We start from the raw sequence: 27,363 nt of genomic DNA on the forward strand, positions 1-27,363 counted from the left end.
AACGCTGCTCGCCCGAGGCCCCGCCCTAGGGGGTGGTGCTTGTTGCCAGGGGAACGCGGGCAGGGCGGGTGCCCGGATGTGTCTCGATCGCAACATGGCGGCGGCCGAGTGAGGCGGGGTAGGGGGAGCGGCGGCGTTGGGCTCGTCGTGAGGGGTGAGCAGGGGCCGGAGGGAAGGCTGAAGGGCGGAGGGGGACGTGGAGGAGCCTGAGGAGAAGGGGTGGTTGGAGGGGGCATGGGGGGGGCTCGGGGGAAGGGGGCTTGTTGGGCCTGGGGGGGAGGGGAGGGGGCTGAGAGGAGATGGAGGGGATGAGGGCAAGGAGAGACTGGGGCTGGGGGACTGAGGGAGGAGGTGGGGGGCCCTGAACGGGGGGGTGGGGGGGTTGCTGAGGGGGTGGGCGTTTGGGGGCCCTGGAGGGAAGGTGGTGTGAGGGATCGAGGGTCCTGGGGGAAGGGGGCGGTGGGGGTGCTGTGGGGGAGAGCGTGGGGACCCCTAGGCCAAGGGATGCGGGGTGCGGGGGCTGAAGGAGCTGGTCGGCGGCGGGGGGGAGTGCCTGGGGAGAAGGGGAGCATGAGAGAGTGTAGAGCTGGGTTTGGGGGGGGGTTCCTGAGGAGCCGGGCTGGGAGCTGGGCCAGGGGCATGGGTGAGCTGTGCGGCCTCAGGGGAAGCAGCGAAACTGGGGAGGGGGGTGCGGGGTCTGCCCAAACCCTCCGGGCTGGTGGGGTGAGCGGCAGGAGGCCTGGAGGGGGGCGCAGGCAGGGTGGGTGGGTTGAGCCCAGGCGTGGAGAGGAGCCCTGGAATTTGAGGCGAGGCAGGAGGGGTGCTGGCAGCGGGCGGGGAGGCCAAGGGAAGGGTAGGGATACGGCTCTGCCTTCCTCCGAACACTCCCTGTCCTAAGAATAGTCAAAATTGCGGGTTACAGGGTGTTGCGGTCTAGGCATCGTGCTGGGCTGTGTGTCACGGAGCCTTACGGAAGTTTCTTGCTCTCTTGCAGCATCTTTCACCGCAGGATCCCGGCATGCTTAGCTGAGTTGGAGAAGAGTTTTCCCTTCCTTGCAGGTAGGAAACAGAGACAAAAATAATTTGCCTGGAGAAGCCCTTTCTCCCCGGGGCTTTCATCACCGCGCGTTGCTCTTCAGAAGTCCTTATTCTGCATGTATGCTTTGCGATCCGGTACCAGAGAAGGGTCTTTCTGTGTTGGAGCGTGTTTGATGCTCTTTCCCAAGCTCGGGAGGGAGGAGAATCGGGAGGAACACGCTCGCCGTTGCTATTAGGATCTCATAGAAAAGCTGTCGGATCTGTGCTCGGCTCTCTGGGTTGTGGAGATCGGGTCAGCCCTCTCCCCTTGTGCTTGCTAACGCACTGGGTGCAGCTGGGCAGGAGGGGGTTGCAGGAAGCACAGAAAAACATCCAAGAATTGTTTTTTCTGCCGTCTTTTATCTGCATTCTCAGTTCTGCATGGTTTTGTACACACAGCAGTGTTCACAGGGCGCTTCTCTCGCTGGCAGCCGGGTGAGTTAACGGTCAGTTGAGCTGCAGAGCCCCGGGGTGGATTTTTCCAGCGTCTCGTGTGACTTTGGGCCGGGCGTTCAGAGGCAGCTGGGTGCTGTCACGCAGGAGCCAACATCCCTCGGGGCTGCCGTGGCTCCTCTTGTTTCGCGCCGAACACCTCAAAAATGAGGTTTTGCTCTGGTTTTGGCACATCAGGAGCAGGGCAAGAATAGAAATAGGAGACTCCGAACTCCTCTGCGGTGCTCCCGTGGCTGTAAACACCGGGCAGCAGCGCTGCGCCGGTCCCTACGCCAGCCACAACTCTGCCAGAGCTGGCGCCAGCCGCGCCTGGGCGAGTTGTTAGTGGGGACGGAGGGTCGGCAGGCGGGAGCGCAGGCGGCCTGTGCCCGGTGCGGGTACGGTTCTTGGGCCCTGACATAATTTATTTGTGTAACTCCCTTCCCTGTGCCCGCGCGTTCACTCGGCTGAACGTATCCGCAGCTGGAGATAAGTGCCCTGCGCTTCATCTTCTGTGTGTTCCTGTCACTGGTGGTGCTCTGCTTGTCAAAGGGAAACGAGAACAAAACAAGAAAAGTTTTGAGATCAGTTTTTAGTTGCGTTTTCCCCGTAATTTACGGAGTTTTGGAACAATTAACTGGGTGGGCTGCAGGGCCGCGGAGGGACTCTGACAACGCCCTGTGCAGTAGGCTTGTAAATAACTGCAAATTGGATTTATTGAGAATACCCAGCTGTGGCGTGCGGCGGTGGGGAAGATGCAACCGACCTTAGGAGGGCTGTGAGAGAAAGAAAAAAAAAAAAAGCTTTTAAATAAAGCCCTGAAGTTTGAACAGTGGCCAAAGAATTAGCTGCTGGCTGCCAGTACAAACATGAACTAATCCTGGCAGCCTTTTAAGGCAAGTATCTTTAGTTCTGGTTAAGAAATAAACCTGTTAGATGCATGGATTATCTCCGGTGCAGGTTGAGGGAGGTTTTCTGGGAGCTGCGGATAAATGCCACGTAGGAATAGGACTGTGGAACGTGGTAGCCAAGCGAGGGTGTAACGTGAGGCTGCATGAATCTGAGGCCGGTGTCGCACGGAGTCGTCTTCCAGCCTCTCTAACCGCCTTCAGAAAGATCCCTTGGAAACCTCCTGGCTCTGCTGAGGAGTTACCACCCTGCAATTCCCAAATAAAGGTAATTAATTGCAACGTTTTTGGGCGTTGAAGTAGTGGCAGAAGCTTCCTGGGAAGATGCCGATGGGATAACAACGGCTTAGGTTATGTTTCATCTCCGCCAAGTGGAAACTACTCTCTTCCCCGTCCCATGTTGTTCCGAGTTCCCAGATGTTTTCCAGATACCAGTTATCTTTATTTGCATGTGTGGAGGTGACATTTATTTTACTGACGCTTATCAAATCTGCCAGAAGGAAGCAGTCTCTATAAAAATAAAAAAAAATCACAGGGTTTTGCTCCGAGCCATTCAACGCCCTTTGTCACCGCGTTGGTGACTCGTGAAGTGACGCGTGGTCTCTGCGAGCCGTGGGTTTGCGCATCCGTCTCCGCTTAGAAGGTGGAGATTTCGTTGCTGACGTCTCGCTAATTGCCGTCCACCCCACGGGGGACGAGCAGAGCGAATCGGCGCAGCTGAAACCTGGACGCCGCAGGCTCGGGACCTGTCGGAGCGGCAAGGACGGGAAAGCAGTGCCAGAGGAGATCGGCTCTGGAAGGGGCGAGGTTTGGGATGGAGCAGCTCCGGAGCACGTTTGTGGAGCGTCCCTGCGACGCGCTTTTCGCCTTGCAGGCTCGGATCCTCCGCGCTTGACTTTTCCGATGAATAATTTAGGAATTTGTGGGTGTTTGGCAGAGAGGGTGGGAGGGGAGGATGCGTAATTTTACATCACCGCTGGTGGTTACAGCTTACGTAGAGCCTTCATGGGCGATCTGTCACTGCTGGAGGAGAAACATCCAAACATCGATGGGACGTTTGCCTGGTGCTGTAGGGGACCGACACGCTGCCACGCTCACGTCCTGGCACGGAGAAGAGCGGCCTTTATCGCACCACGTGCTTTCTCCCCAACTTCAGAGGGATTTCCCAGCCGCGCTGCCAGGTTCAATGTCCTTTTTCCAGCCAAAACGAGTGGAAAATGAGCGGAGCCAACGTGCCTGCGGGTCCTGGCTCCGCGGCGAGCTTTGCCTCCCTGGCGAGATTGATTGCTCTGGGGCCGCATCCTCGGTGCTCGGAGGGAAGGACGCGTCCCCCAGGGTCCCGCCTGGATCAGGGAGGAATCCCAGGGACATTTTCAGGCCTTCCCTGCAGCCTAATTACAGCCGCATCTTTTTTTATTTAATAAAAACTGATTTCTCCTGAGCTTATGGGAGGAAGGGAGGAATATTTGCCGTCTGCCTCACGAATGGAGCCGAGGCAGGTTTAGTGTTTTCGTAGGCAGCTTTGTGAGGCGCAGGCACAGCTCACCTTTCCAAGCCGGCTTCCTGAAGGATTGGCTGTTTTTGTAGATTTTGATTAATTGGCATAACTGGCAATTGGATAATCTTTTATTAACTCTTCAGCACGTTGCATGCTCTTTCTGCAGCTTTAAACCGAACCCTTCAAAGCTGCTTCTCCTTGAATAAATTATTCGGGGTGCGTGTTTCTCACTCCGTTTTCAGGCGCTTGCGTTGCAGGCGGAGGATGTTTCAGTAACGATTATTTTCCCTAATAAAGTTGGATGTAATGAAAGCGTAATTCTTTTGAACTGCGCTCGCGCCGCTCTTCCTTTCCCCGTGTCATGCACTTACACGGTGCAAATAAGCTATAATTTCTGTAAATGATGTAAGGGGCTAATTAAAGGTTTTACTCAACTAATCAGCTTGCAGCTTAATTAGCACCAAATGGTAATCGCTTGCTGAAGCATAGATTGACTTCTCGGCTTTCTGTTACGGGAGCACCCAGCCCGCTCCGGCGGGGCTGTCGGAAGAGGGGCGCCGGGGTGCTCGCTCTTCCATCCCGGCTTCGTTAACCCCAGCGCCACCACGGATGTTAATGAGCTGTTGCCAAAGACATAACCTCGCCGTTTCGCCTTCCTAACGTGCAGCGTGCTGCGCCTGGGCAGGCAGCGTCAAATCGGGTTGTTGAAATCTCTTGGCCTGACGAAGGGGGGGGAGCGTTGGCTGGTGTAGTACCCGCTCCGAGCTTTTATTTTCCTAGGCTGGGCTGCGTGAAGCTGACTCGGCTGCTGGCCCGGGAGCGGTGGCTGCCAGCCCACAGCGCCAGCACAGCCACGCGCTGTGCAAATCCGATGGTGTTTTTACTGTCACTAATGCCACGTCGAGGCCTTTCCAGCAACGGGAGAGAGAGCTGAGTGCTGAGCGCTCTCTAAATAGACCTCCAAATCGCCTCATGGCACGGGCATCTCATCGCCCTGCCGTCCCGGAGCCTCCCGGCTTGTCGGGAGCACGTGTAATTAATGTGCCGTGCCGGGGGAAGAGCTGGAGATGGCCGTGTCAGTCCCGGTTCGCATTCTTGGCGTGCCTTACTCCCCTGACCCCGCAGCTTCTGGCTCGGAGGAAACCTTGTGCTGCAAAAAAGAGCCGAGCCCAGCCAGAAATTCGCGCTCCGCGGAGCCTATTTGGGTCTGGCGGCGTCAGAGGATTGTGCCAAAAGGTGTTGGTCACCATCTGCGTGCACCGTGACGAAGCACGGCTGTCCCTAGCGAGGACACAGAGGTATGCGAGGGGTCCCGAGCTGTCTCCATCTCGTTAAAGCCAAAGGGGAGGCCCTGGGTTTTGTGCTTGTGATTGTGTGGGGTTGGCTTCTTTTTTATTTTTTTCCTCCCTGAAACAAATACTTCAGCTGATTAAAATGTTCTTGCCTTACAAACTGCCTCCAAGTGACAACTCCTCTTTCTTTCGAGGGCAGGCTCCTGCAGAAAAGCTGCTGCAGCGGGAGGTGGATTTAACAAGCGCTGGGGTAGGGCTCCCGCGCTCCTGGACCCCCGTCCGATCGCCTCCCCCCATCTCCCGCAGCTTCCTAATGGTCTGTTGCTAACGAAGAGCAGCGTGCTAATGTGGTGACCCGGCTTTGGTGGCCTGCTGGCACCGTAAGAGGCAGCGGCAAGGCTGCGGCGCCTTAACCCCACCGAGAAATCCCCCCTTTTCTGGTGCCTTCTCCACCGGGAATATCCCCGGTGTCGGATCGGTGGAGGAACAGCGCGGGCGGAGGTGGGGGTGCCGGCAGTGTAGGGGTGAGGGCCAGGCTGACGCTGGGGGAGCCTGGGGCCGGCTGCAGAGCACCCCTCCTTCACCTCCCGCTCCGTGCGTGTGATTTAATGAGCTCCCTCATCGTCAGGTGCGAGGGATGTGGCAGATTTAGGAGCCTGGCATGTTTGGGCTGGTGGTCCCCGCTCGGCATGTGAGGGCTCCGACTCCAGCAGAGGTGTCGAGGGTTCCTGCAGGGACCCCGCTGCCCTCGGGGTAGAGAGGAGGAGGTTGCCCACCCCATGTCGTTCTTGCTCGATAAGGATTTTTTTAAGCCCAAACCATTTTTAGAAGTACAATCCGCTGCCAGGTTGCATTAAAATCATCATTACAAGTAATTCCCCTCCGAGGCTGCTGGGACAGTGAGACTGGTTGCGCATAAATGGAAGGGACTTTGGCTTCCTTGGTGCTTGTTTATCATCTGAAGCTTTCCGTTGCCTATCGAGCCGCTCCCAGGTTAGGCGACGTCCCCGCAGAGCCCCTTCCCGATGCGCATCGCCCACCTGCTGCTGCTGCTGGGGTTATCTGGTTTCGGTAAATAATATTCGAATGAAAACAGCGTGGTCTCAGCAACCGCCCTCTCACACAGCCTCTCCTCCGGTGGCCTCAAGCATGTGCCGTCCCCTCGGCAGGACTTCAGTGGGGGGACGGACAGACCCTACCCCGCGTTTCGGGTGCCGGCATGGCCGTGGCGTGCACAGCCGACCGAGGGCTCCCGCCCCCTGCAAAGGAGCCGCGAGGGGTAAACCCGGTGGCTCCGAGCCTGCCGAAGCCTAACTGGGTTTTGTCAGAAGCCCAGGGTTGAGCCTGTACTCACTTTTCTTGTTTCTTTTTTTCTTTTTATCCATTGCTGAAGATTAAACATCTGAATTAAATAAATGGGGGAACCTTGGATGATTTTGTTCACTTCCCTGGTGGCTTAACACCTTGTTAAGCTGTTGGAATAAAGATACGGGCTACAGACCCGAGTTCCTCTCCTCCACCCTTGACCAAAGGGATCTTCTGCGTGCGGAGAAACCTGTTTGTCCTGGCCAGGATAAGTGGGAGGAGAAGATGACAGATATAAACTGGGAGACTCTTTTCTTCTTTTTTTCAATCAGTTTGGACCCTCCTCTTGAAATCACACTCGAGGGTTTGGTTAACCCCGCTGCAAGCGGGGGAGTCACAGGTGGAATAGCTGCTCGGCTGGGTCGGCAGTTATTCCTGATCCCTTGTCCCAAAACAGTTCATCTTTCCGAGGTTTTCCACACCAGTTGTTAAATTGTGCCCATTTCCAGAACAGATATCCCCAAAACGGCGTGCGATTTGCATTTCTTGTGCTGAAATTACATCCTTTTAATTGAAAGCACCTGCTTTCTGTGCTTAGTAGGATGGAGTTTCCTTAGTTTTGGATCTTTTGGGCTGGGTTTTGCTCGAGGACTGTTGCTGTTGTTTGATTGTGCTTCCACCTGATGCTGCTTTGCTGGGAAAGCAGCTGTGTGCAGACCCGGTCCTTGGGGCCGAGCTGCCGGAGCTCTTTGCTAATTAAAACCAACGTGCGTACCCAAGCGCAGATTTAGATCGTGGCTCGAGGCCCTTGTCTGTGCTCCTGGCTGGCGTAGGTGTAGGTCTGCAGCATTTCACGGAAGGATTTTGGGTCAGGACAGCAGCTCACAACTCCTGGAAGAGCCTGGGCTCGAGCATTTCCAGTCCTCCCACCACTCCGGCACATCCAGCTGGAGGTGCTCTGGGTCTGCAGAGTCATTAAGGTTGGAAAAGACCTCTTGGATCGTCAAGTCCAACCATCAACCCCACAGCCCCAGGCCTCCTCAACCACGTCCCCAGGTGCCATGTCTACATGTTGTTTGAACACCCGCAGGGATGGGGACTCCCCCGCCTCTCTGGGCAGCCTGTGCCAACGCCTGACCACTCTGTCAGTAAGGAAATTTTTCCTGATACCCTATCCAAACCTCCCCAGACACAGCTTGAGGCTGTTTCCTCTCATTGCTACTTACTTGGGAGACCACCCCCCCCCTCACTCCAGCCCCTCTCAGGGGGCTGCAGAGAGCGAGAAGGGCTCCCCTCAGCCCCCTCTTCTCCAGGCTAAACCCCCCCAGCTCCCCCAGCCGCCCCCCAGCACACTTGTGCTCCAGACCCTGCCCCAGCCCCGCTGCCCTTCTCTGGACACGCTCCAGCCCCTCCAGGCCCTGCTTGTCCCGAGGGGCCCAAACCTGAGCCCAGCATTCGAGGTGGGGCCTCCCCAGGGCCGAGCACAGGGGCCCCATCCCTGCCCGGCCCCTGCTGGCCACACCAGGGCTGACACAAGCCCGGGGGCTGGTGGCCTCCTTGGCCACCCGGGCACTGCTGGCTCATGCTCAGTCCACGTATGGACTTTAGGTCTGGGCTAAAACTCGAGCGTGTGAAGGCTGCTCAGGTAGCTCCCACGGGCCTTACGCCTCCGCTGCCTCCCGGGGGTTTCAGCACATCATCTCATCTCAGAAGCAAGCTCTGCGCATCCCTCCCGGCTGGCTCCCTGTTTAATTTCTGCGCTAATTACTTTCTGGTGCCCCGGGGTGCAGTCCTCTTGCCCTTCCCACGGCAGTCAGGCACTGGAGTGCTTCCGCTTGGGGATTAAATGCGCGAAGACTTTCCAAGCATCCGCCAGCTTGGAGAGAAACCTCATCCTGGCGGGGAAAGCGGAGGTTAGGAACGGAGTGAGTTTCGTGTGCTATCCCACATCGAAGGGTCGCCCGGCAAAGCAGAGAAGAGCCAGACGATCAGTTTGGGTCCAGAGCCGATTCTGGAAAGTGATTTCCCAAAGCGCCCCAAGATTTCATCTCCCGTGTGTCCGTGCGTGCAGCTAGTTCTGCTTCAAAGGGAGAAATTTGGTCCACGACGCTTCTGCCTGCGTCTCTGGAAACCGAGATAACCGTAATGGGAGCTTGTGCTTCGAGGCACAAATTGTGTCTGTGGGGAGGACCGGCCCGTTTCTGGTGCAGTACTGTGCCTTGGTGTTTTATGGGAGAGTTTCTGGGTGCTGGGTGGCTTCGTCTGAGGGCGGGGAGGATTGCACCGGTCCCACGAAACTTTAGGGAATAAGGTAAAATTCGGCATTAGCTGAATCAAAGTTGGTGGGCTTGACTTTTGGCCAGAGCTCTTGGTGGGTACAGCAAAGCACAGGTGTAGCCTGTTGCTGTTTTGTACAAAACATCCCAATAGTTTTGGAAAAATCCCATCGCCTTTATCGTTTCTTCCTCTCACGCTGTTTCTTTCGAGTGCGGTAGCTGGTTGCATGAAGGAGGCGAATCCTTTTCCGAAGCTTGCCGTTGGCTGTTCTCTAGCACCTCTTCTCTGAAGACCTCGGAGCGCTTCATAATCATCTTCCGCTCGGAGAAGCCGGTATTATCCTGCTCTATTGAAGGGGAAACCAGAGTGCCCAGAGGTGACTCGCTCCTTGTTGCAGAGCGGCTCAGGAGAAGAGCCGGGAACAGACTCCCAGAAACCTGCCTTTTGGCGTTAAAGCAGGAAAAGGACTCGAGTCGTGGCAGGGTGATGACTCCGGAGCGGATGGAAAAAGGCAAAAAACTGAAATTAGTTTCTCACTGGAAGCCTAAGCTTTCCGCCACGAAGAAAATGCCTCGCTAGGCTGGCTTTTGTGCGTGCTGGTAACTGTTTCGGCCCCGGCGTTGCTTTGCCGCTGCTCTGTGGCGCATCAGATGGAAATGGTGAGGCTTCAGGCTTGCGCAGCCCTGAGACAGTATTTTGATTTTCTGGGATTGCCAAAGCGATGACTCTCTTGCAGCAGTTCACAGCAAAATCCTGCGGTATCAAGGCATTTGTACCGGTATAAGTAAGTGGGGAGATTTATCCAGAGGCGAAATAACCTGCTGAAAGCTCCCCTCTGTTTTCTAGCAGGTAGTTCCCCGATTTCGGATCGCGAGGTGACTGTGCAAAGAGCCGTGCCTGCACAGACGAGCGCTGCAGCCATCCCCAATTTCAGCCAGCGGCGTTGCCGGCCACCTCGCAGAGTCAAATAGTCGCTTGCTGTCGCGAGCTCTGCTGAATCCAAACTGGTTATTTATTCCTTAGAAACAACGCCAAGAAAACAACCTCCTGCAACGGTTTCCCTGCCCCTTCGTGGCGGGCGATGGGATGAAGGTTTAACCTCTCTCCGCCTGGTCTGCGGGTGGCTTCGGAGGGAGCTCGGCAGGCACTTGCCTTCCCTCCCCGCAAGCCCCGGCTTGTCGAGGTCCGCAGGCTCCTGCACCTGAAACTTCTGCGCAAGCATTTTCCCCGCGCTCGGGGCGGGAGTGGCGATGTCTCATCGTGGGATGCCGCTGAACTCCATGGTGGGGGTCACGTAGCCGCGGCCCCGCTCGGCGCCACCCACTCGGTGGTCCAGCACCTGGACCTCTAATCCCTCGGGCTCGCTTTTTTGCCTGCGCCTCCCCGTACGGTCAGAGCCACCTTGCTGCACGCCGTGCCAGGGCGGTGGGACGGCGCTGGGGTGTGCTGCCCGTCAGGACGGAGGAGACGTGGCTCCTCGCGAAAGGCTCCTCGTTGGCAGCAAACGGTCTCGCCGGGGCCGCAGGTGAAACATCCGGGGCCGCTCTGTGCCGCGCGGGCTGAGCTCGAGCCCCGCTGGGGTTGCAGGGGCGAGCGCCGGCGGCTGAGCAGAGCTTTGATGTACCGGTGCCCTGTGCCGCCGCGTCCTGCAGGCCGGAAGTTTTGCTTTGGGACTACAAGATTAAAGAAAATTAAACCCCTTTGATGGAGCTTTTGAGGCTGTGTTTGGGGAGGCGCATTGCCTCTGTAACCAGGAGGATCCTTGCAGGGGTTACGAGGTACTTCAGATGCTTTGAATTCCAGGATTCCTCTTCCGCTTTGCCTGCCTGTGGATATCGGGTTCGTTTAAGCGGTGATCCGCCGTGTAATCCACCCCAGGTACCGCACCATCGCCCCGCCGTGCTCTCCGGCAGCCTCGACCAGGTCCCTGTTTTCGGCTGCTCGTCTTCCTCGAGCGGCCCAGCGCAGGGCTGGAAGGCTGACACCTCTCCTCCTCTTTGAAGGCTGCCGCTCCCGGCGCGGGACGGTTCCCTCCTCGCTTGTGCAAAGCCAGCCGGGCCAGTTCAACCCGCCCTCGCCGGCAGGTTAAACAAACGCGAGCAAAGCCTTGCGCTTCCACCGTCTCGGTGAGGCAGACGGCGACGTCCTCGGCTGGAAGAGGACGCCCGCCCCTGCCGCTTCGCTTCAGGTTTGTCCTTCGAGACCTTCCATCCTCAGAGAATGTGATACCATCGAGGAAATCCTGGGTTTCCAGCTGAGCTGCCAGTGGCGCTTATTTATCAGCAGGTACAAAACCCCCTTGGTGCGGTCCTGGCTACACAAATATCAAGCTGTCGATCGGGGTTTTTAAAGCGAAATGTAAGAACAAAGGCTGGAGCAAAGTCAGCTTGAAGCCCTGCGAGACGTTTATTGCCACATAAAAGGCAGTAGCGGGGCTGAGTTGGTGCCGCACAGGCCGTGGGGAGGATGAAGCCTCTGTAATAGCTGATATATCACTTTTTTCCACTGATATTTGGGAACTTTGTTGTGCGAGGGAAGCCTGCTTCGGGTTCTGGTAGGGTCGAGTTGCAAGTGGAGTTAGTTTTGGAGATAAGCTTTTGTTCTGGGGCGCTGACGGGATGTGCTCACAGAGTGGGAAGGGACTAAGGAGGTGGTACCGAGCAGGCGAGCGTGCTGCACGTTCAGGAAACATGAGGGTCGTCTGCAAGGCGAGGATTAGGAAGACGTGCGCCTTCGCTGATTTTGTTCAAATGCTGAAAGATTTGGGGGCTAGAACTATTTCTTTGATGTGCTTTTATCTTTCTATGAATTAATTAGCGTGTTTCACAAGGCTCTAAAATTGATGCTGGGGGCTCTTTGTGCTCTTGGCAGCTGAAGAGAGCAGCTGGTAAATTTTTGTAGTCGCAGCAGCTTTTGAAGACGTGGAATTGGAGGTTTTTAAGCCGCTGCTTGTTCGTACTGACACAAGAGAAATAACTTCCCAGAAGGACAAATGGGTTTTGCCTCTTGCGTTAACAGAGACGTCGTGGCTCAAGTTCTTCCCAGTTCTCCGCTGCTGTTTTTCTCCTTCCCAAACAGACAAAACAAGGAACCCTTGAATGCTAAAATACAATCTCGAGCTCCTGGGAGCTTGGGATGAATTCGGTGCTTTTTACCAAGCTGGGTAACATCTTAAATCGCTGCAGCTGCAGCTCTCTCTTAAGGTTTGAAGCAAACTGCTCTCTGCCTCCGAGCACGCACGCAGCTCCCGCATCCCGAAAGGCTCCGGCGCCGACGGACCCAGGCTCACAAATCCGCCCAGCGCAGGCGTCTGCCCGTGGAGCTGCCCTTCGAGACCCTCGGAGCGATGTGGCGGCGGCGGGATCCTCCGTCCTGGTGACGCCAGGAGCACCCTGCTTGGGCTGCACCGAAACGCGCTCCTTCACCACCTCCCCCAGACACCCGTGGCATGCCAGTCTCTTCCCCGGCCGAGCAGCGAGAGGTTGTAACTTGTGAAATTGGAGAGAGGGGGGAAAAAAAAGAAGTGGTGGGAGAGGTTAGTTTTCATCTGATGGTCTTTTTCTTTTTCTACCCCCGGACACCACAGCCTTCTGATGTTATTCTAGGAAAGCTTCCAAGCGCCAATTAACAGTCCGATGGCGGTGCCGAAGATATTTTGATCCGTGAATATTCTGAAAGAGAATAAAAATGAGGAAAATTAGCGCAAATGGGAAGCGAGCAATCTCGTCGTATACCATGATAGATGATTAATATTCCTGACTGTGGTGTTTTTTTACCCGCCCCCCACTTGTAGAAGGCATTTGAATGAAAATAAGACCTTCTCAGCTGCGAGACATCATCGGGCTCCGTCGGATGGAGTTGGCAGAGGCGCAGCCGTGGTGGCTCGGCTCTTCACCCGCAGGTGCCGGCTGCTCTCCGCTGTCTCGCCCTCGCGGCCCGGTTTGTGCCCGGACCGTGCGCGGCGGAGGCTCGCAGCTGCGCCGGTGTTCGGCACGGCAGGCTGCCGCCGATTCGCCGCGCCAGGCGAGCCTCCCAAGTTTGTCTGCGAGATTCGCCGGCCTGTCGGGCCGATCTGAGGGTGCTTCCTTTGAGCAAACACTGAAGGGAAGAAAAGAGAAGAGCGAAATACACACACTGACATCAAAGTCTTGCTTTTCCGTGCCGGAGAGGGCTCAGACACCGTTCCTCCTCGCAGCGAGCGAGGTGGGGTGTGCGCACCACCTCATGGGACCTGCCAATTAGTGCTGCTTTCGTTTGGGGAACGGCATCATCCTCGTTCAGCCGGAGGACTGAGGAAGAGGCAGCGGCTTGAGGCAGCAGAGTTGTGAGCCTCACCCTTAGGTGAGGCTCCGGTGCCCGGGTGAGGAGCTCCTCAGCTCACCCTCATGCAGAGGGTCCAGGCTGCACCTAGCATCCCCTGGCCAGGCTTCGGGGGTCATGTATCTTAACGAGGGGTCTTAAACCCAGCAAAACCCGTGGGGCCGGGGCTGTCAGGCCTGCCGTCCTGGCCCTGAGGGATTTGGTTACTGCACTGCCAGCGTGTGCCGGGGTCCCCGCTGAAGGGCCCACTTCACCGGCATGCTCTCTACCCGCACCCCGGGGCGCGGATGCGCTTTTAGGGGTTCTTGGGAAAGCTGGATGAAAGCGCTGTGGGGACGTGCAGGGGGTGGGAGGCACGTTGGAAGCGTGGCGTGGCAAAGGGCTGCTGCCCTGGCCGTGGAAATACCCGGGCGAGCCGGGCTGGGCGGGCCGGTTCTTCCTGCCGGGATAGCCAGCGGGTTTTCTGCTGGCTCTCGCCTGCCCTTTCCCTCTCCTTCCTTCCCCGTCTCTTGATCCTCAGCCACCCGGAGGGGCACTTGACTGGCTGCTTTGTTTCAAATGTTGCTGCCTCATTGGTTCCTGGCTCAAATCTCCTCTATTCCTGCTCCGTTTCTCCGCAAGCTTCATCTTTAACCCCTCCGAGGCTCACAGCGGCCGTGCTGCCGTCTCCTCTCCCGGCTGTCCCTCCCTCTGCGCTCTCCCGACGGATTACCGGCCTCACAGCGTGGGCGAGAGTTCAACGGCAGCGGCATTCCCAGCCTCGGAAAATGGTAATAACGCCTGTTAAATCGCGGGACCGTAGCACCGGCGTTGGTCACGGCGTTGGGTGCGCGGAGACGGTGGGAAGCTGTTATTTTGGTTGCTGACTTTGGAGCGGGACTCACTGCTGCGGGAAGCGAGCAGGACTGGCTTCGCTCGGTGAGCGGCTTCGCCTCCCCGGACCCCCTTTGGGGTATGCCGAGGTTAACCGCAGTGCTGTCCCCTGGCGAGATCTGTCCCTGGCATCCGACCACCGCAGGATGAAGGAGAGGAAAGTCCGGCTGTCCCGGTGCGAGCCTGGAGCCCGGCGGCAGGAGTGTCTGCCTGCGAAACCGGTTCTGAAGCGCGATAAGAACAGGTTGGGAAGTGCACGAAGCTGGGAAAGTCAGCACGGCGGCGGGGAGGGGGAGAAAACGCCGGTGGGGAGAGCTGTGTGCCAGGCCCACCGCGTTGGCCGGGTCCCCTGAAGGCAGCGATTGTGCCCCCCACAGGGCCAAGAGAGGCCGTCAGGGTCCGGGAACCAGGTGGGGGGTCCAGGAGTGCGGACCCCCGGCCAGCTTGGGGAGCTGACGGTGGATCGCCCCAATCCGTAGGTCTCCCCACATCCCATCCCGCTCCAGCCCCGGTGAGGACGGGGACGCCGCGGCCCCGGTCCTGTGCTTGTCCACCCATCGCTCGCCGGTGCTGGGGGAGGCGCTTTGGAGTTTGCAGCGTCAGGAGTCGGGAGCGCTGCCGCCGGCCGGGAGTGTTGAGCCGGAGCTGCCAGCCTCCCGCGCGAGCTGCGGAACCCCCAGCCCCTTTTCCCCTCCCAGGGGCCACCCCTGCACAGTTTTGGGGGAGTTCCTCGGTCCCTGTGCCCCTCTCAGGGTGACGGCTTGGGGCAGTCTTCTCTCCCTGCTCCCCCTCTGGCTTGCAGGAAGCAGGAGGATGGTGAAGGTAATTCAGAGTCTGGCTGATTTTTGTTCGGTTTTTTTAAACGAGTTTTAACCGGGGTGTTTTGGGAGCGGGGAGCACCGAGGGGGGACTCTTGGAGGAGGTTTATTTCCCTTCCGAGCCCGAGTGGTGTTGGGCAGCTGTCGGAAACGCACAGAGCAACAGGGGATCTCTCCATCTTGCCAGCTGAAGCAGGTCTGTTGTTCGTTAGCGGCGCTGCGAGGTGAGGCCGGTGTTTCGGGGGGGAACGGAGTTATTTCTGGCAAGGAGGAGGGGAGGGACTCTCATTTTCCCTGTGCGGAGGTGGGGAAGCCCGTTTGCATGAGAAGGAAAAGGGGAAAAATTGAAACCCAGCAAGAAGGGGAAAGCTAAACCCCACATCTGTGCCACATGCAGGATTTGGACTTTAGAAACTGAATATCCCTTTGGCACAGGCTTCCTGCTCGGCCGCAGCTGGCGTGTGTGGACGGGCTGGTCGCTGGCTAATGCTTCCCAGCTGGTGGCAAGCAAAAGGTTGTTCTCGCCTGGAAGCAAGCGGTGGTAGATAATGTCACCCGGAGCCAGCTGCCTGCTGTCATGGTGTGAACGAGGCTTTGGGGGCTTGTGAGACCCCCTAAAAACCCTCATGTCTGAGCCCGGCCGGGCTTGAGGAGGAGACCTGAATACTGGAGCTGGTTGTGAATCGGTGCGGTGGGGGACGGCGCTGGCACCTGGGGGTCCCGCCTTGCTCTCGGGGGTCCCATGGATTCTGGAGCCCTGCCTGTGTGGGTTTTTCTTCTCAAGCACCGTGTAATTTGACCAACTTCTGGGCACCCTCAACTAAACCTGTGCCTCGAAATCCAACCTTTGCCAGCATCAGGGAGAAAGTCTCTTTGCAGAGCCTGGTGTTGGGAGAGCAGCTCCGGGATGGGAACGTGGGGCAGCTGCAGGACAAACAGCCCCTTTCTGCCGCTCCGGGGAGCAGCGGCAGCCGCACCAGATGTTTGTTTTGCTGGGCCTGGTGTGTTTGAAGAGGAGGCGAGCGTGTGAGCCACGTACTGTCGCACCAGATTTATTCTTAAGCACAGGGACAAACGGGACGCTGCTTCTGGATCCTGCTGGGGATCTGTTAAATCTGGTTGCCATTTGTCCGCACTAATGGCAGGGCGCTCTCCTGCCAACGAACATTCAAATCCATCAGTTTTAGATGTTGTGCGAAGGAACAAATTGCCTGCCTCCACCTTTGTCATCTTCCTCCCCCCCCCCCCCGCCTTTATTTTTCATTTGAAAGCTGCTAGCAAACTCCCCGCCAGCAATAACTGTAGGTTTCAGGGTATTTGTCAGCAATGGAGAATATTCTGCCCTGTTTTGTTTACTCAGGGCTGCTACAAGTGTTAGTTAATGGCTGACTAATTAAACAGAGCGGAGATAAAGGGAATCTGACCTGGGCTAGGACAAGGCTGAGGAATGTGCATAGCTCGGGTGAGGCAGTATAGCAGAGAGAGAGGGGGGAACGTGGGGGAGATGTTAACCCGCTCTTAACCCCTTCGTCCTCCGGCAGAGAGCCCCGTCCCGCCATCCAGGGCTCCTCCAGGCTCGGCTCTGCCCCCCTGCCCCTTTGTGCTGCCTGTTTTCCCCCGCCAGCCTCAAAAGGATTTTTTTTTTTGTGAAGCCAAGGTAGATTTGGAGGCTGATTAGCTTAACTAGCAGTGTCCCGAGGCGCTCGGGTGCTCCAACCTCCCGTGTGCGGGTTGATGTATATCCTCCAGGTACGTTTTCCTTAGACTTCCCTGCAGTTAAACGCAAAGCGGGCAGTTTTTAAACATCCCACTCGAAGTTCAGCGGTTATCTCCCAAAACCAGGAGACCCTTTGCCATCCAGAAACGGGACTTCTGTCCACACAGCCGTTCTCCGCAAAGGCTCTTGCGTGCAAGGAAGGATCCCGTGCGAAGGAAGCAGCTTCCCAGGGCGGTGTTTGGGAGCGACCGGTGCAGGTGAAAGGAGTGGCCAGCCTTGCTTTTCCTTTTGGGCACGGTCCTGCCACGGGGATGCCGTGAAACGCCTGTTCCTCCCCAGGATGGCGGCTGCCTGCCTGGGCTGCAAGAGCGCCCGCCCCGGGGTGACTTTTTAGCCATTGGGGTCTGCAAGGTAAAGTTTTGCTGGCTCAGGAACCCCCATAAACCTACTGGCTGTGTGCTTGTGCCTTCGTTTACTCCTAAATCGTGTGTTTGCCCGTGCATGGTGCGGTTCAGGATTCGGCCCAGCCCAAGCTGGCACTCGGTTGTGCTGCAGGCGGCCAGAGAGCGGCTGTGTCAGACCCCCGGGGTGAGCAGGTAAAACGGGGGATCGCAAATATACGGCGTTCCCCACGTTTTTTAAAGGGGCACAAGGACAGAGGTGGAGCTAACCAGGCAGAGAAGAATTTTGCTAATGGATCGGGGATTTATTCAGAAAATCTCAAAAGACTGGCAAAGCTGGAGAGGAGGGAGCGCCTTTGCGGACGCCTTGGACGCGGCGGGATGCCGGAGCACCGGAGCTGGGATTTCCTGCGTGGAGAAAGGGATTGTCTTGGTAGCTGTTGAGTTTCGCACCGGGCAGCCTGTCGGAAGCAGATTCAGGAGAGTAAAATGGAAGGAAACGGCCACAATCGCCACCCAAAGCCAGTGAAAGTGGGAAAAACGGATCCACCCCACGGCAGCCTGGGCTCTGCCGCTCTCCCCGTGCCCGCTGCAGGATTTCGGCGTTGTCCCTGCGTGTCCCCTTCTGTGTGACGGGGATGGCGTGCGTGGTGCCGAGGGCGTCACCCGGCTCCCTGAGGGTCTGGCCTCTCCACTCGACCAACTTAAATCCCCTTTCAAGTCCTGTCAGCTTGCTTCTAGCCCGGTCCTGGGCACTGGCCGCCGTGAAACGAGCCGGTGGGGTTAGGCACTAACTAAAGGTCACGCTTGAATCGCATCCCACCGGCTGCAGCATCGCCCCGAAATCCTCCCGGTGAGCTCCTTCTGGGTTTGGGCACCGCAGGATGGCACCGCTCCTTCTGAAACTGGAGCACTGAGGGAGTTAAACCTTAAATAGTGGCCTAAAATGCCAGGCTTTCTCATGTTTGTTTTACTCGGCTGCCTCCACGTCCTGATCCCGCGTGGGAGGGGTGTGCTTCCTCCCAGCCGCCTGCTTTTACTAACAAACAAATAAAAACTGGTTTTTCCTCCGCCGACGGGCTTTTGCCGGGGAGATGGCGGGGCTGGAGCTGGACGTGGTGGGAGGCTTGTGCCGCTGGGGCTTGGTGGGCTCGTCCCCACAGCGGCTTTCCCCCATCGCCGGTGCTGTGTCCCTGGAAAGGGGATTTTTTGGGGTGCTTTTCGATGTTTTAAAGCCTGAACTGCTGCTCAAGTGAAAGCACTGACCTGTTCATCGTTACAGGCGGGTTAATTTGCAGCTTCATCCTCTTCTCTCACTGGGGGTCGCACCTGAGGTGAGGAGCATTGGTGTACCGGACACCGGGGTTCCTGCTTGAGCAGGAGCCTGATTAAAGCTTCATCTGACCCCCATTAATTTCAGCACCTCCTGGGCCATGGCTCACCGAGCACCAGCAAATCCCCAGCAGTGGCTGTGAACCGAGCTCTGTCCTCCGCCGAGCCCGGAACAAGCCGGTAGTTACGGAGATCGGCTGGATTTGGCAACCCTCGGCGGACTTGGCAGCTCTCGGCGCCGCTGCCAGCGGGCAGGTGCCAGCGTTGCCGTCAGTAGCCGGAGCACCGAGGTGGAAACAGCCGGCACCACCGGCCTGTCCAGGCTGCGGCGAGGGCGTTTCGGCGGGGGGATGCTTGCCTCGCTCACCCCTCGGTCTGCATCTGCTGCCCCGACCACCCGGAGCCCGCGTGTGCAGGGCTGGACCCAGAGGACGCTCGGCATGTATTTAATGAGGGGAAAAAAACCAGAGTTTAAGGTCATTAAGCTGCTTTAGGAGCATTTTGAGTCGCTAATCTTTCCCCTCGACTCACGCTGGTGTTTAACAGGGTCCAATAGCTCCAACCTGTTCCTCTCCGCTCTCGTCCCCGTTGGGATATTGGCCGAGCCACGATGCACGAGAGCTGGAGGGCTGGCTCTCGAGCGCGCTCGCTTGAGGCCTGGGCATGGTGGTGTCCATCTAAAGCTTGATTTATTTATTTTTTTTCCCTACCCCAACCCAGAAATTTCTTCCTTTCCCCTCCCACCCCCAGGTCAGGAGGAGCAGGAATGTGCCTGTCAGAGATCACGCCAGCTTCCAGCATCTGCTCCGCTGCAGAAATTATTGAAACAATTAAACAAAAACAACCTGAAATTGTTGATTTAGGGAGTCTTGCCAGCGCTCCGGGCTCCCACTGGGCAGGATCCATCGTGTACCTTTGAGCTTGGAAGGATGCGGGTGTTTGGACGGTGTAAACAAGCCTCTATTGTGCCTGGCTGCGGGTGTTTACACCAGGAAAATCGGCTTCGGGGTCCACCCTGGGGCCAGGCTTCCTCCGCAGCCACGGCCCTTCATCCTGGGAGACTGGGATGCATTCAGGGGTAGTCACAAATACGCCGTCAACGAACAAAACTCCTAAATAAACAAACAGAACTGGCTGCATCAGGTGGCTTTGTCTTCGCAGCCTGCAAAGGGACACCATATAACTCGTCGGGCCAAAACTGGGTTTAAATTTAATGCTGAAAATGTGCTGGCTTCGCTGCTAAGTTTAGCTTCGTCAGCCTTGACTTGTATTTTGGGCTGCTTGACCTGTATTTAAGCGCCTGAGTAAACAGTCTGCTGTTCTCACTCAGGCTGAGCATCTGCATGCCGGCTTTTTTGCAGGTCAGGCTGTTTTTCTTGCCCGTTTATTCAGCTTGTTACTTAAAACGCTGCCTTAAAACCACACGTGGATTTAAGTGGCACTCTTTAGGTAAAAGGCTTGAGGAACAGCGTTAGTCACCGATGTCCAGCGAAATGACCTGTTCTCGGGTGTCGCTGGAACGTCTGGGCTTGCATTCGCTACCGAGCTGCTTTCCTCGTCACACCTTGTGGTTTTAAAAAAAAAACAAACCAAACTCCTAGCTTTTAATTGTGGAATGGGGTTATTTGCCTAGTTTTTAAATTTAGGAGCATTACATCAAAGGGAGGAGGGACGCAGCAAAACGTCTGCAAGACCAGGGCTCCCCAAACGTCCCTTCTGGAAGAAAAATAACCCCTGTGCACATTACGCTGGGGTGGAAGCAAAGCAGAAGGAAGGAGAATTATCCCAGAAGGGAGAAAACCCCACATCGTCTCACCCCTTCGTGGCTTCAGGACAACGACCGGAGCCGTTGCGGAGAGCAGAGGGACGTCCCTGAGTCGCGTGAGGTGCCGAATCCCCGGCGGCAGCGTCGTCTCGCCGCCGGGACGGGCGAAAGCCCGGCGGTTGCGGTGGCAGGAAGCAGAGTCCAGCCCCAGCTGGGCTTGGAAATGCCTTTGCGGTGAGGACAGGCGTTAGTAAGTAATCCAAGCCGGCGTTGTCCTGTGATTCACGGAGGTGATGGTGCTTCCCGGGGCTGAGCCGGGCCGCGTGGCCCTGCAGAGGGTCCTGCCCGGAGGGAGGAAACTGGCTGCTGCTTTAGTGTCCCACCAAAGGCGCCCTGGGCCCCGCCGATACCTCTCTGAGAGGTGCTGCACGCGTCATCGGCTGCCCTTTGATGGAGAACTTTGTAGGGTCAGCCACTGGGGACCGAAACAGGACCTCGATCTGGTAATGGTAGCCAAAGTCGTTCCACGACGCAGGGGGTGCATGTGAAGAGCACTGACCCTGTCTTGGCGACACGTCCCACGTGCTTGAGAAAACACCTTTAATTAGGGAGATTTTGCTCGAGGTCCTGGCCTGGCACCCGTCCGAGCCTGCTGGGCTCGGGCAGACCTCCGCGCCGCTCCCTATCCAACCGGTTCCCCAGCACTTCAGGGCAGCTGGTGATGGGGAGCCGGGAGGAGATGCTGGAAAGGGTTGCTTTGGGTTCATCCGTGGCCAGCTAAGGAGCCTGGAGAAGCACAGGGTCAGTGTTTTACCCATCGGTGTTTGTTCAGCTGCTGGTGTCTAATTTCAGTACAACGATGTATACCTGGTGGTTCCCCTGCCTGTCCAGGTGGGTGTTTTCTGCCCCGAGGAGGCTGCAGTGGGTCGGTTGAAGCCCTTGCGGGGAGAGTTGCCAAACTCCGGCTCCAAACCAGCGCGAGGGTAATTGCAGTGCTGCAAAACGCTTGCGAGATCAGCCCTAAATTCCCGGGTGCTGGGACGCGGCGTGTCTGGGGAAGCTGCTCGTGGAATGGCTGGAAGGAGAAGAGCCAAGGAAATTTTCCGCCTGGGTGGGGACGAAGAGGGACGGCGGGTTGAGGAGCCGAAGCTCGCGGGGGATTTTCTCGTGCGCTGTACAGGCGGGCAGCCCAGAGCCCTGAAGGGCTCCCTCGGTCGCCCTGGTTGGTGATCGCTGCCTTCGCATTAAATAAATCAAGGCAGGAGGGACCTGCAAGTGCATCTTCAAACACACGGTGATAAAAACAGGGGATAAGCGGGACTGGTGTGGGGATCACAAGCGCAGCTGTGAGTTCGGGTGGGCGGTAAAAGCCTGCCTGGACGGGGAGCAGCCTAACAAGGCGCGGGGTTTGAAGTCACTCAAGGTGTTTCCTTTCTGGCACACGTGCGGCAAGTAATTATTTTGCCAGAGAGCAGAATCAGTTCCTCCAGAAGGGGCTGTTCGTTCCACAGCTTGCTGAGGTCCCCGGCACGCTGCCCACCTCTTCCTTCTCCTCCAGGCTTCATTTTTGTCCCTCTTCTTTGCCCCCCAGGTCTTCTAGCCGGCCTCACCATGTTCAGCAAGAAGAAGAAACGCATCGAGATCTCTGCTCCCTCCAACTTCGAGCACCGCGTCCACACCGGCTACGACCAGCAAGAGCAGAAATTCACGGGGCTGCCGCGGCAATGGCAGGGCATCATCGAGGAGTCAGCCAAGCGCCCCAAGCCGCTGGTGGACCCCGTCTGCATCACCGCCATCCAGCATGGCTCGCAGAAGGTAGGCAGCTCTGCCAGCGTGGCCTCTGCCCCCTCAGGGAGGGCTGGTGGTACTGCTTTTGGGGCCAGAAAGCCAGGCTGGGGATAATTTGGGCTCCGTGCCCGCTCCCCAGGGGGCTGCGGAGCAGGTAAGGCAGCAGTTCAGTCTAACCTGTGCAGGCAGCAGCAGTGTCCCCACGGCCGACCGCCTGCCCCTTCCCCCCCTCAGTGCAGGGACCACCCAGCTGCCACCTGCACAGCGTGAAAACCTCTCCTACATCTTCCCGGCAGCGGGAAAAAACCCACCCTACAAGAAAACGCCAGGGAAACGGTGTCTGTTCCTTCGCATCTCATCCCCTCCCCATGCCTGTGTTTCCCCAAGCCGCTGTTATGTTGTTTTTTTAAAGTCTGGCTTGCCTCCTCCCCTCGGTTGAGGACACCCACGCCACCCCCGTGCCCCAGCTCTCTGCCGTACCTCCACCTGCACCCGAATTAAAGATTAAAGTCCTCGGCACCGGCCACGGTGCGACCGGCATGCCCAGCACCGGTGCTGGGGCGCAGCCGGCGGCTTCGCTCGCTCGGCTGGTTTGCCCTGGACAATGGGGCGGCTCCAGCGGCCGTGAGTAACGCCGGCGGCAGCCCTTCCGAGCAGAGCCGGCCGGGCATCCTGCTGACCCGAAAAGACCAAACCGCTGGGGCCCCTCGGCGCTGCCAAGCCCCGTGGCTCGTGGTTAGGAGCTGCTGCATCCCACGCAGCCGGGGTTTGTTGTAGAGGTCCAGGTTCTGTTCACCTGTGGAAATAACCCACTCCCCGAGGTGGTGGGAGGAGGAGGGGGAGGAAGAGGAGGGAATATAAATGGCCCAGGACATCAGGCTGCACTCGCCTGCCCTGTGCAGAGACGCCTTCTGCAGAGGCAGGCATCCTCCTCTTCGGAGGAAGGTGAGAGGCCTCAGGGATGGGGCTGGGGTTGCTCCCGCTGTCCCCTCGCCCCTTGCTGTGTGGTCGCGCCCTCCGAGGCTCAGATCCTCGAGGGTGAAGTTCCCGCTCCAAGAGTTGGAAGCAGGACCTGTCCCTCCCCACCCCCACCAGTCCGGAACCCCCTTCGCAGCCCGCAGCTCCCCAGTTTGGGCGTCCCACCCAGCTGGGACCTGCCTCCCAGCATCAGGCTTCCCTGCTCTGCTCTTCCCCTTTGCTCCGAGGCAGCATTCGGGACAGGCTCCCGAACCTTTGGCTAAAGGAAGCGAATCTGTCCTCACCTCCTGCATCTCCTCTCCCCCCGCCACGGGCTGACGACACCCAGGGGACGAGACCAGAGCCTGCCCCAGAGCTTTGCTGGGGCTGGACCCCAGCCATGAGCAAGCCCTGCTGCCTCGGCACAGTTACTAATAATGCCGTTCTGGGGGCAGATGGAGCCCCCCGGGCACAATCCAGGGGATGAGGTGCTGCTAGCATCCCCCCAGACCCTTCCCTATGATCCCCCCAAGCAAGGCTGGGTCTGGCCAAAGGCTTCTCAGGTGTGCGATGCCTCTTGTGGCGCTCGGCCTGTCCAGGAGGAGAGGCAAGAGGCCGGATCCAGCTCCCCGAGGGAGCGCCCTGTTATTTCGGTACCTAGAAAACTCCTGGTGGGGCCTGGAGCTGATGAGGAAAGGCAGAGCCCCCTCCCCTCTCCCCCAGCCTCCATCATCCTCCTCCGTGGGGCGGCACGGCCCTGCCAGGCTCAGCCACCTCCCGGCATTCAACTGGACCGAGGTGGCGTTGGCGCCAGCCCCTGGACATCCCCTCCCCGCGTCCCCTCTGTGTGAGTCGTGCCCCCGTCACCACCAGGCATTTCATTTTCATTTTTTTTTATTTTCTTCCCTTTTTTTTTTTTTTCTTTGTTCTGTTTGTGCTTTGTGTTCCTGTCCGCCTCCCGTCCCACGTCCTGCTCAAAGACCATCGTGCGGGGCAGCAAAGCCGCCAAGGACGGCTCCCTAACCTGGCTGCTGGACGAGTTTGAGAACATGTCCGTGTCCCGTTCCAATTCTCTGCGCAGGGACAGCCCCCCCTTCCCGCCCCGCCGCGACCAGCTCTACCAGGAGAACGGCCTCTCCGAGGGCCCGGCCGCTGCCCGGCCACACGAGGATGCCGGCAGGAGCAAGGAGAAGAGCCGTCACGGGGCCAGGAGCGAGCTAGAGCAGGGCAAGGAGAGACCCCGGGAGAGGGAGGACCAGCGCGCCCACCACCACCACCACCACCAGCAGCCCCGCGGGCAGGAACCCGGCCCCAAACCCGCTCCCCCCGCCGGCGGCCGCCCGCCCCCTCCTGAGTACCCCAAAACCCCCGCCGAGAGGGACGGCTGGCGGGACTACCCCGCCGACAGGGACTACAGCGAGCCGGCCGACCGGGTGGTGCGGCGGGAGCGCCCCGAGCCCTCCGACAAGCGCCCCAAATCCACCTACGCCGGCGAGACCAGCCCGCAGTCCCCCCGGGACAAACGCCCGCTCTCTGGGCCCAATATCCGGACTCCCAACATCCCCGTCTCCGAAGGGGTGATGAAGACGGCTCAGCAGACGGGACGGCCTTTTAATACCTACCCGCGGGCTGAGACCGACCCCAGCAGGGGCGTGGGTTCACAGGTAAAGGTTCCCCCCCTGCTCCCCTCCGCTCCGACCAGATCTGCTTGGCAGCGGCCTCTCCTCCCCCAGCTGTGCAGCCCGGGGGAGCTTTTCCTCGCTCTGCCTTTCCTCCGCCTCCTAGAAAAGCAACCTCTCTCCTCTGCTTCCTAAGCCAGCGCCTGCTAACAGGCTCCTGTGCTCCGATTAAGACCGGTAGGACCAGCACGTGCCGAAGACCGCCGGCCCCGTGGCCGCTCCGCGCTTTCCTCCCCGGTGCCGTGCTGGCGGCACCGGCCCCATCCTTGTCTCCGAAGCAGCCGCCGGCTCCTCTGCGGGCTCCTCTCCCCCTTCCTCGCTCCTTCCAAGCCTGTCCAGCGCAAACCTTTCCTTTGGCAGTGCCCGGCCCCGATAACGCCTCTGCCGCTCGCTGGGTTGGAGGCCGCGGGGTCGGCGTGTTGGGGACAGCAGCAAAATCCCGGCTCCGGCCACGCGCTCCGCCGGGATTTTGGTGGCTGACGTCCCTCTCCTCCCGTCTCCTTGCAGGCAGAGCACCGGCCGGGACGACCGCAGGAGGTGGCATCCAACGGGCCGGTGAGCGGCAGTGCCAGCTCCTCCCGAGCCCACCCGCCCGGCCCGCCGCGCTCCAAAAACCCCGAACCGCCCCATCCCGGCCTCACCCCGCACGCCTCGGACCCCCACCTTGCTCGCCAGCCGCCCCCCGGCCCCCCGCCGCAGCCGGCGGGCCCGCAGCAGCCCCGCTCGCCCCAACGTGAGCCGCAGCGCGTCTCCCACGAGCAGTTTCGGGCGGCCCTGCAGATGGTGGTGGATCCCGGAGACCCCCGCACCTACCTGGACAACTTCATCAAGATCGGCGAGGGCTCCACCGGCATCGTCTGCATCGCCACCGTCAAGAGCACCGGCAAGCTGGTGGCCGTGAAGAAGATGGACCTGCGCAAGCAGCAGCGGCGCGAGCTGCTCTTTAACGAGGTGAGGCAGAGCAGGGACCCCTCGGGGACCCCCTCGGGCTTGCTCAGCACCCGATCTTGGGTGTCGCGCGTCATGGCGGGGGCTCAATCGCCGTCTCCCCTCGGCAGGTGGTGATCATGCGGGACTACCAGCACGAGAACGTGGTGGAGATGTACAACAGCTACCTGGTGGGCGACGAGCTCTGGGTGGTGATGGAGTTCCTGGAGGGCGGCGCCTTGACCGACATCGTCACGCACACCAGGTACGTCCCCGGGGACCCCCGCCTGCCCCCCGCCACCGCCGGCTCGGCACCGGGGTTATCCGCTGCCCCGGCAGGCTCAGCCCTCGCCTCCCACCCTCTCCGTCGGCTCGTAGGATGAACGAGGAGCAGATCGCGGCCGTCTGCTTGGCCGTCCTGAAGGCCCTCTCCGTCCTCCACGCGCAGGGCGTCATCCACCGCGACATCAAGAGCGACTCCATCCTCCTCACGCACGACGGCAGGGTAAGCGCCGCGGCGGGGGCGGAGCCTCCGTGCCAGCCGAAACACGGCGGGGCCCTTCTCACCGGCCGCCTTCCCCCGCGTTTTAGGTGAAACTCTCCGATTTTGGGTTTTGCGCCCAAGTGAACAAGGAGGTGCCGCGACGGAAGTCGCTGGTGGGGACCCCGTACTGGATGGCACCCGAGCTCATCTCCCGCCTGCCCTACGGCCCGGAGGTGAGCCCACCGCACGTTTGGGGGTGCATGGGGCAGATCTGGGGGGGCGTGGGGCAGGTTTGGGGGCGTAGGGTGGCCTCACCCCTGAATTAACCCCTGACTTTGCCACACACACACCCCCCCCGCCCCACAGGTGGATATCTGGTCCCTGGGCGTGATGGTTATCGAGATGGTCGACGGGGAACCGCCCTATTTTAACGAGCCGCCATTAAAGGCCATGAAAATGATCCGAGACAATCTGCCCCCCAAGCTTAAAAACGTGCACAAGGTAAAGGGGTGGGGGGGCGACGGGGCATTCTGGGGAGGGGGAAGCCCTCTGGGGTCTCCCCGAGGTCCCCTGGGACGTGTCCACCCCCCCGCGGGACGTCGCTGACGGCCGCCCCCGCTCCCTCCCCGCAGGTTTCGCCCTCCCTCAAAGGCTTTCTCGACCGCATGCTGGTGCGGGACCCGGTGCAGCGGGCCACGGCCAACGAACTCTTGAAGCACCCCTTCCTGGGCAAAGCGGGGCCCCCCTCCTGCATCGTCCCCCTCATGCGCCAAAACCGCATGCGGTGAGGAGCCGGCGGCTGCCCCGGCGCCCTCCTCGCCCTCACCGTCGCCTCTTAACTGGATTCGTGACTGTGCCACTACTGTCGGGGCGCTGGCGGGGGCACGGACCCCCCCGCACCGTACTACTGAGCCGAGGAGCGGCCGGGGAGGGGGGACGGCTCGGCTTGAACGACTTCACCGACGCTCCGCGCGGGGACAACAGCGAGGCCACGCGGTGACACCCTCCCGGCGTCCCCCCCGCTGCTTCCCGGCAGAGGTTTGGGGCTGGGGGCTTATCCCGCCCCAGACCCGGTGTCGCCCCCACCCTGGGGAGATGTTTGGGGCGTCTCCCCCCTTTTCTTTTTCTTTCAAATCCCCTTTTTCCTGCCCCAGGGTCGGGCCACCACCTGCATCTCCATGGGGGGGGGCGGGGGATGCGTCCCCAACACTACGGCCCCGCGGCCACACTACTGATTCGGGGTCCTGACCGCCCCCCACCCACCCTTCCCAAACACATTTTTGTTCTTTCGGGGTTTGTTGTTTTGGTTTTTTTTCCCCCCCCTCCTCCCGTTTTGTTTTTTAACAAAGCTATTTATATTGTCGTTTTGTAACGCCGCGGTATGGGGGGGCCCCGGGGCCGGCACGGGGACCCCCGGAGATTACACGTGTCCTTTTGGAGACAGCTGTGTCCCATGTCGCTTCTTTTGGGGGTGGGGGCTGTGCAGGCGGAGGCGGGCAGCGTGTAGGGTCGC

The 27,363-nt window shown here is 59.1% G+C and overlaps 1 protein-coding gene across 5 annotated transcripts; it reads left to right on the top strand.

Annotated features, from left to right (window-relative positions):
* The first annotated feature begins 33 nt into the window (after positions 1-33).
* On the top strand, positions 34-27,291 carry PAK4 (p21 (RAC1) activated kinase 4). 5 transcript variants are annotated; one of them, XM_064437422.1, is made up of 10 exons: positions 34-154; positions 995-1,059; positions 21,607-21,830; positions 23,741-24,424; positions 24,947-25,390; positions 25,498-25,631; positions 25,745-25,871; positions 25,958-26,083; positions 26,217-26,351; positions 26,483-27,291. In XM_064437422.1, the coding sequence occupies exons 3-10, from the start codon at positions 21,627-21,629 to the stop codon at positions 26,636-26,638; spliced, it is 2,010 nt and encodes a 669-aa protein (XP_064293492.1). In that variant the 5' UTR covers positions 34-154; positions 995-1,059; positions 21,607-21,626; the 3' UTR covers positions 26,639-27,291. The 5 variants fall into 5 exon arrangements, with proteins under 5 accessions (XP_064293492.1, XP_064293494.1, XP_064293493.1 ...); XM_064437424.1 differs by lacking the exons at positions 34-154; positions 995-1,059 and adding an exon at positions 5,057-5,213; XM_064437423.1 differs by lacking the exons at positions 34-154; positions 995-1,059 and adding an exon at positions 13,796-13,879.
* The last annotated feature ends 72 nt before the right edge of the window (positions 27,292-27,363 follow it).

This window comes from Phalacrocorax carbo, chromosome 31 (assembly GCF_963921805.1).
Source record: "Phalacrocorax carbo chromosome 31, bPhaCar2.1, whole genome shotgun sequence".
Lineage (NCBI taxonomy): Eukaryota > Metazoa > Chordata > Aves > Suliformes > Phalacrocoracidae > Phalacrocorax > Phalacrocorax carbo.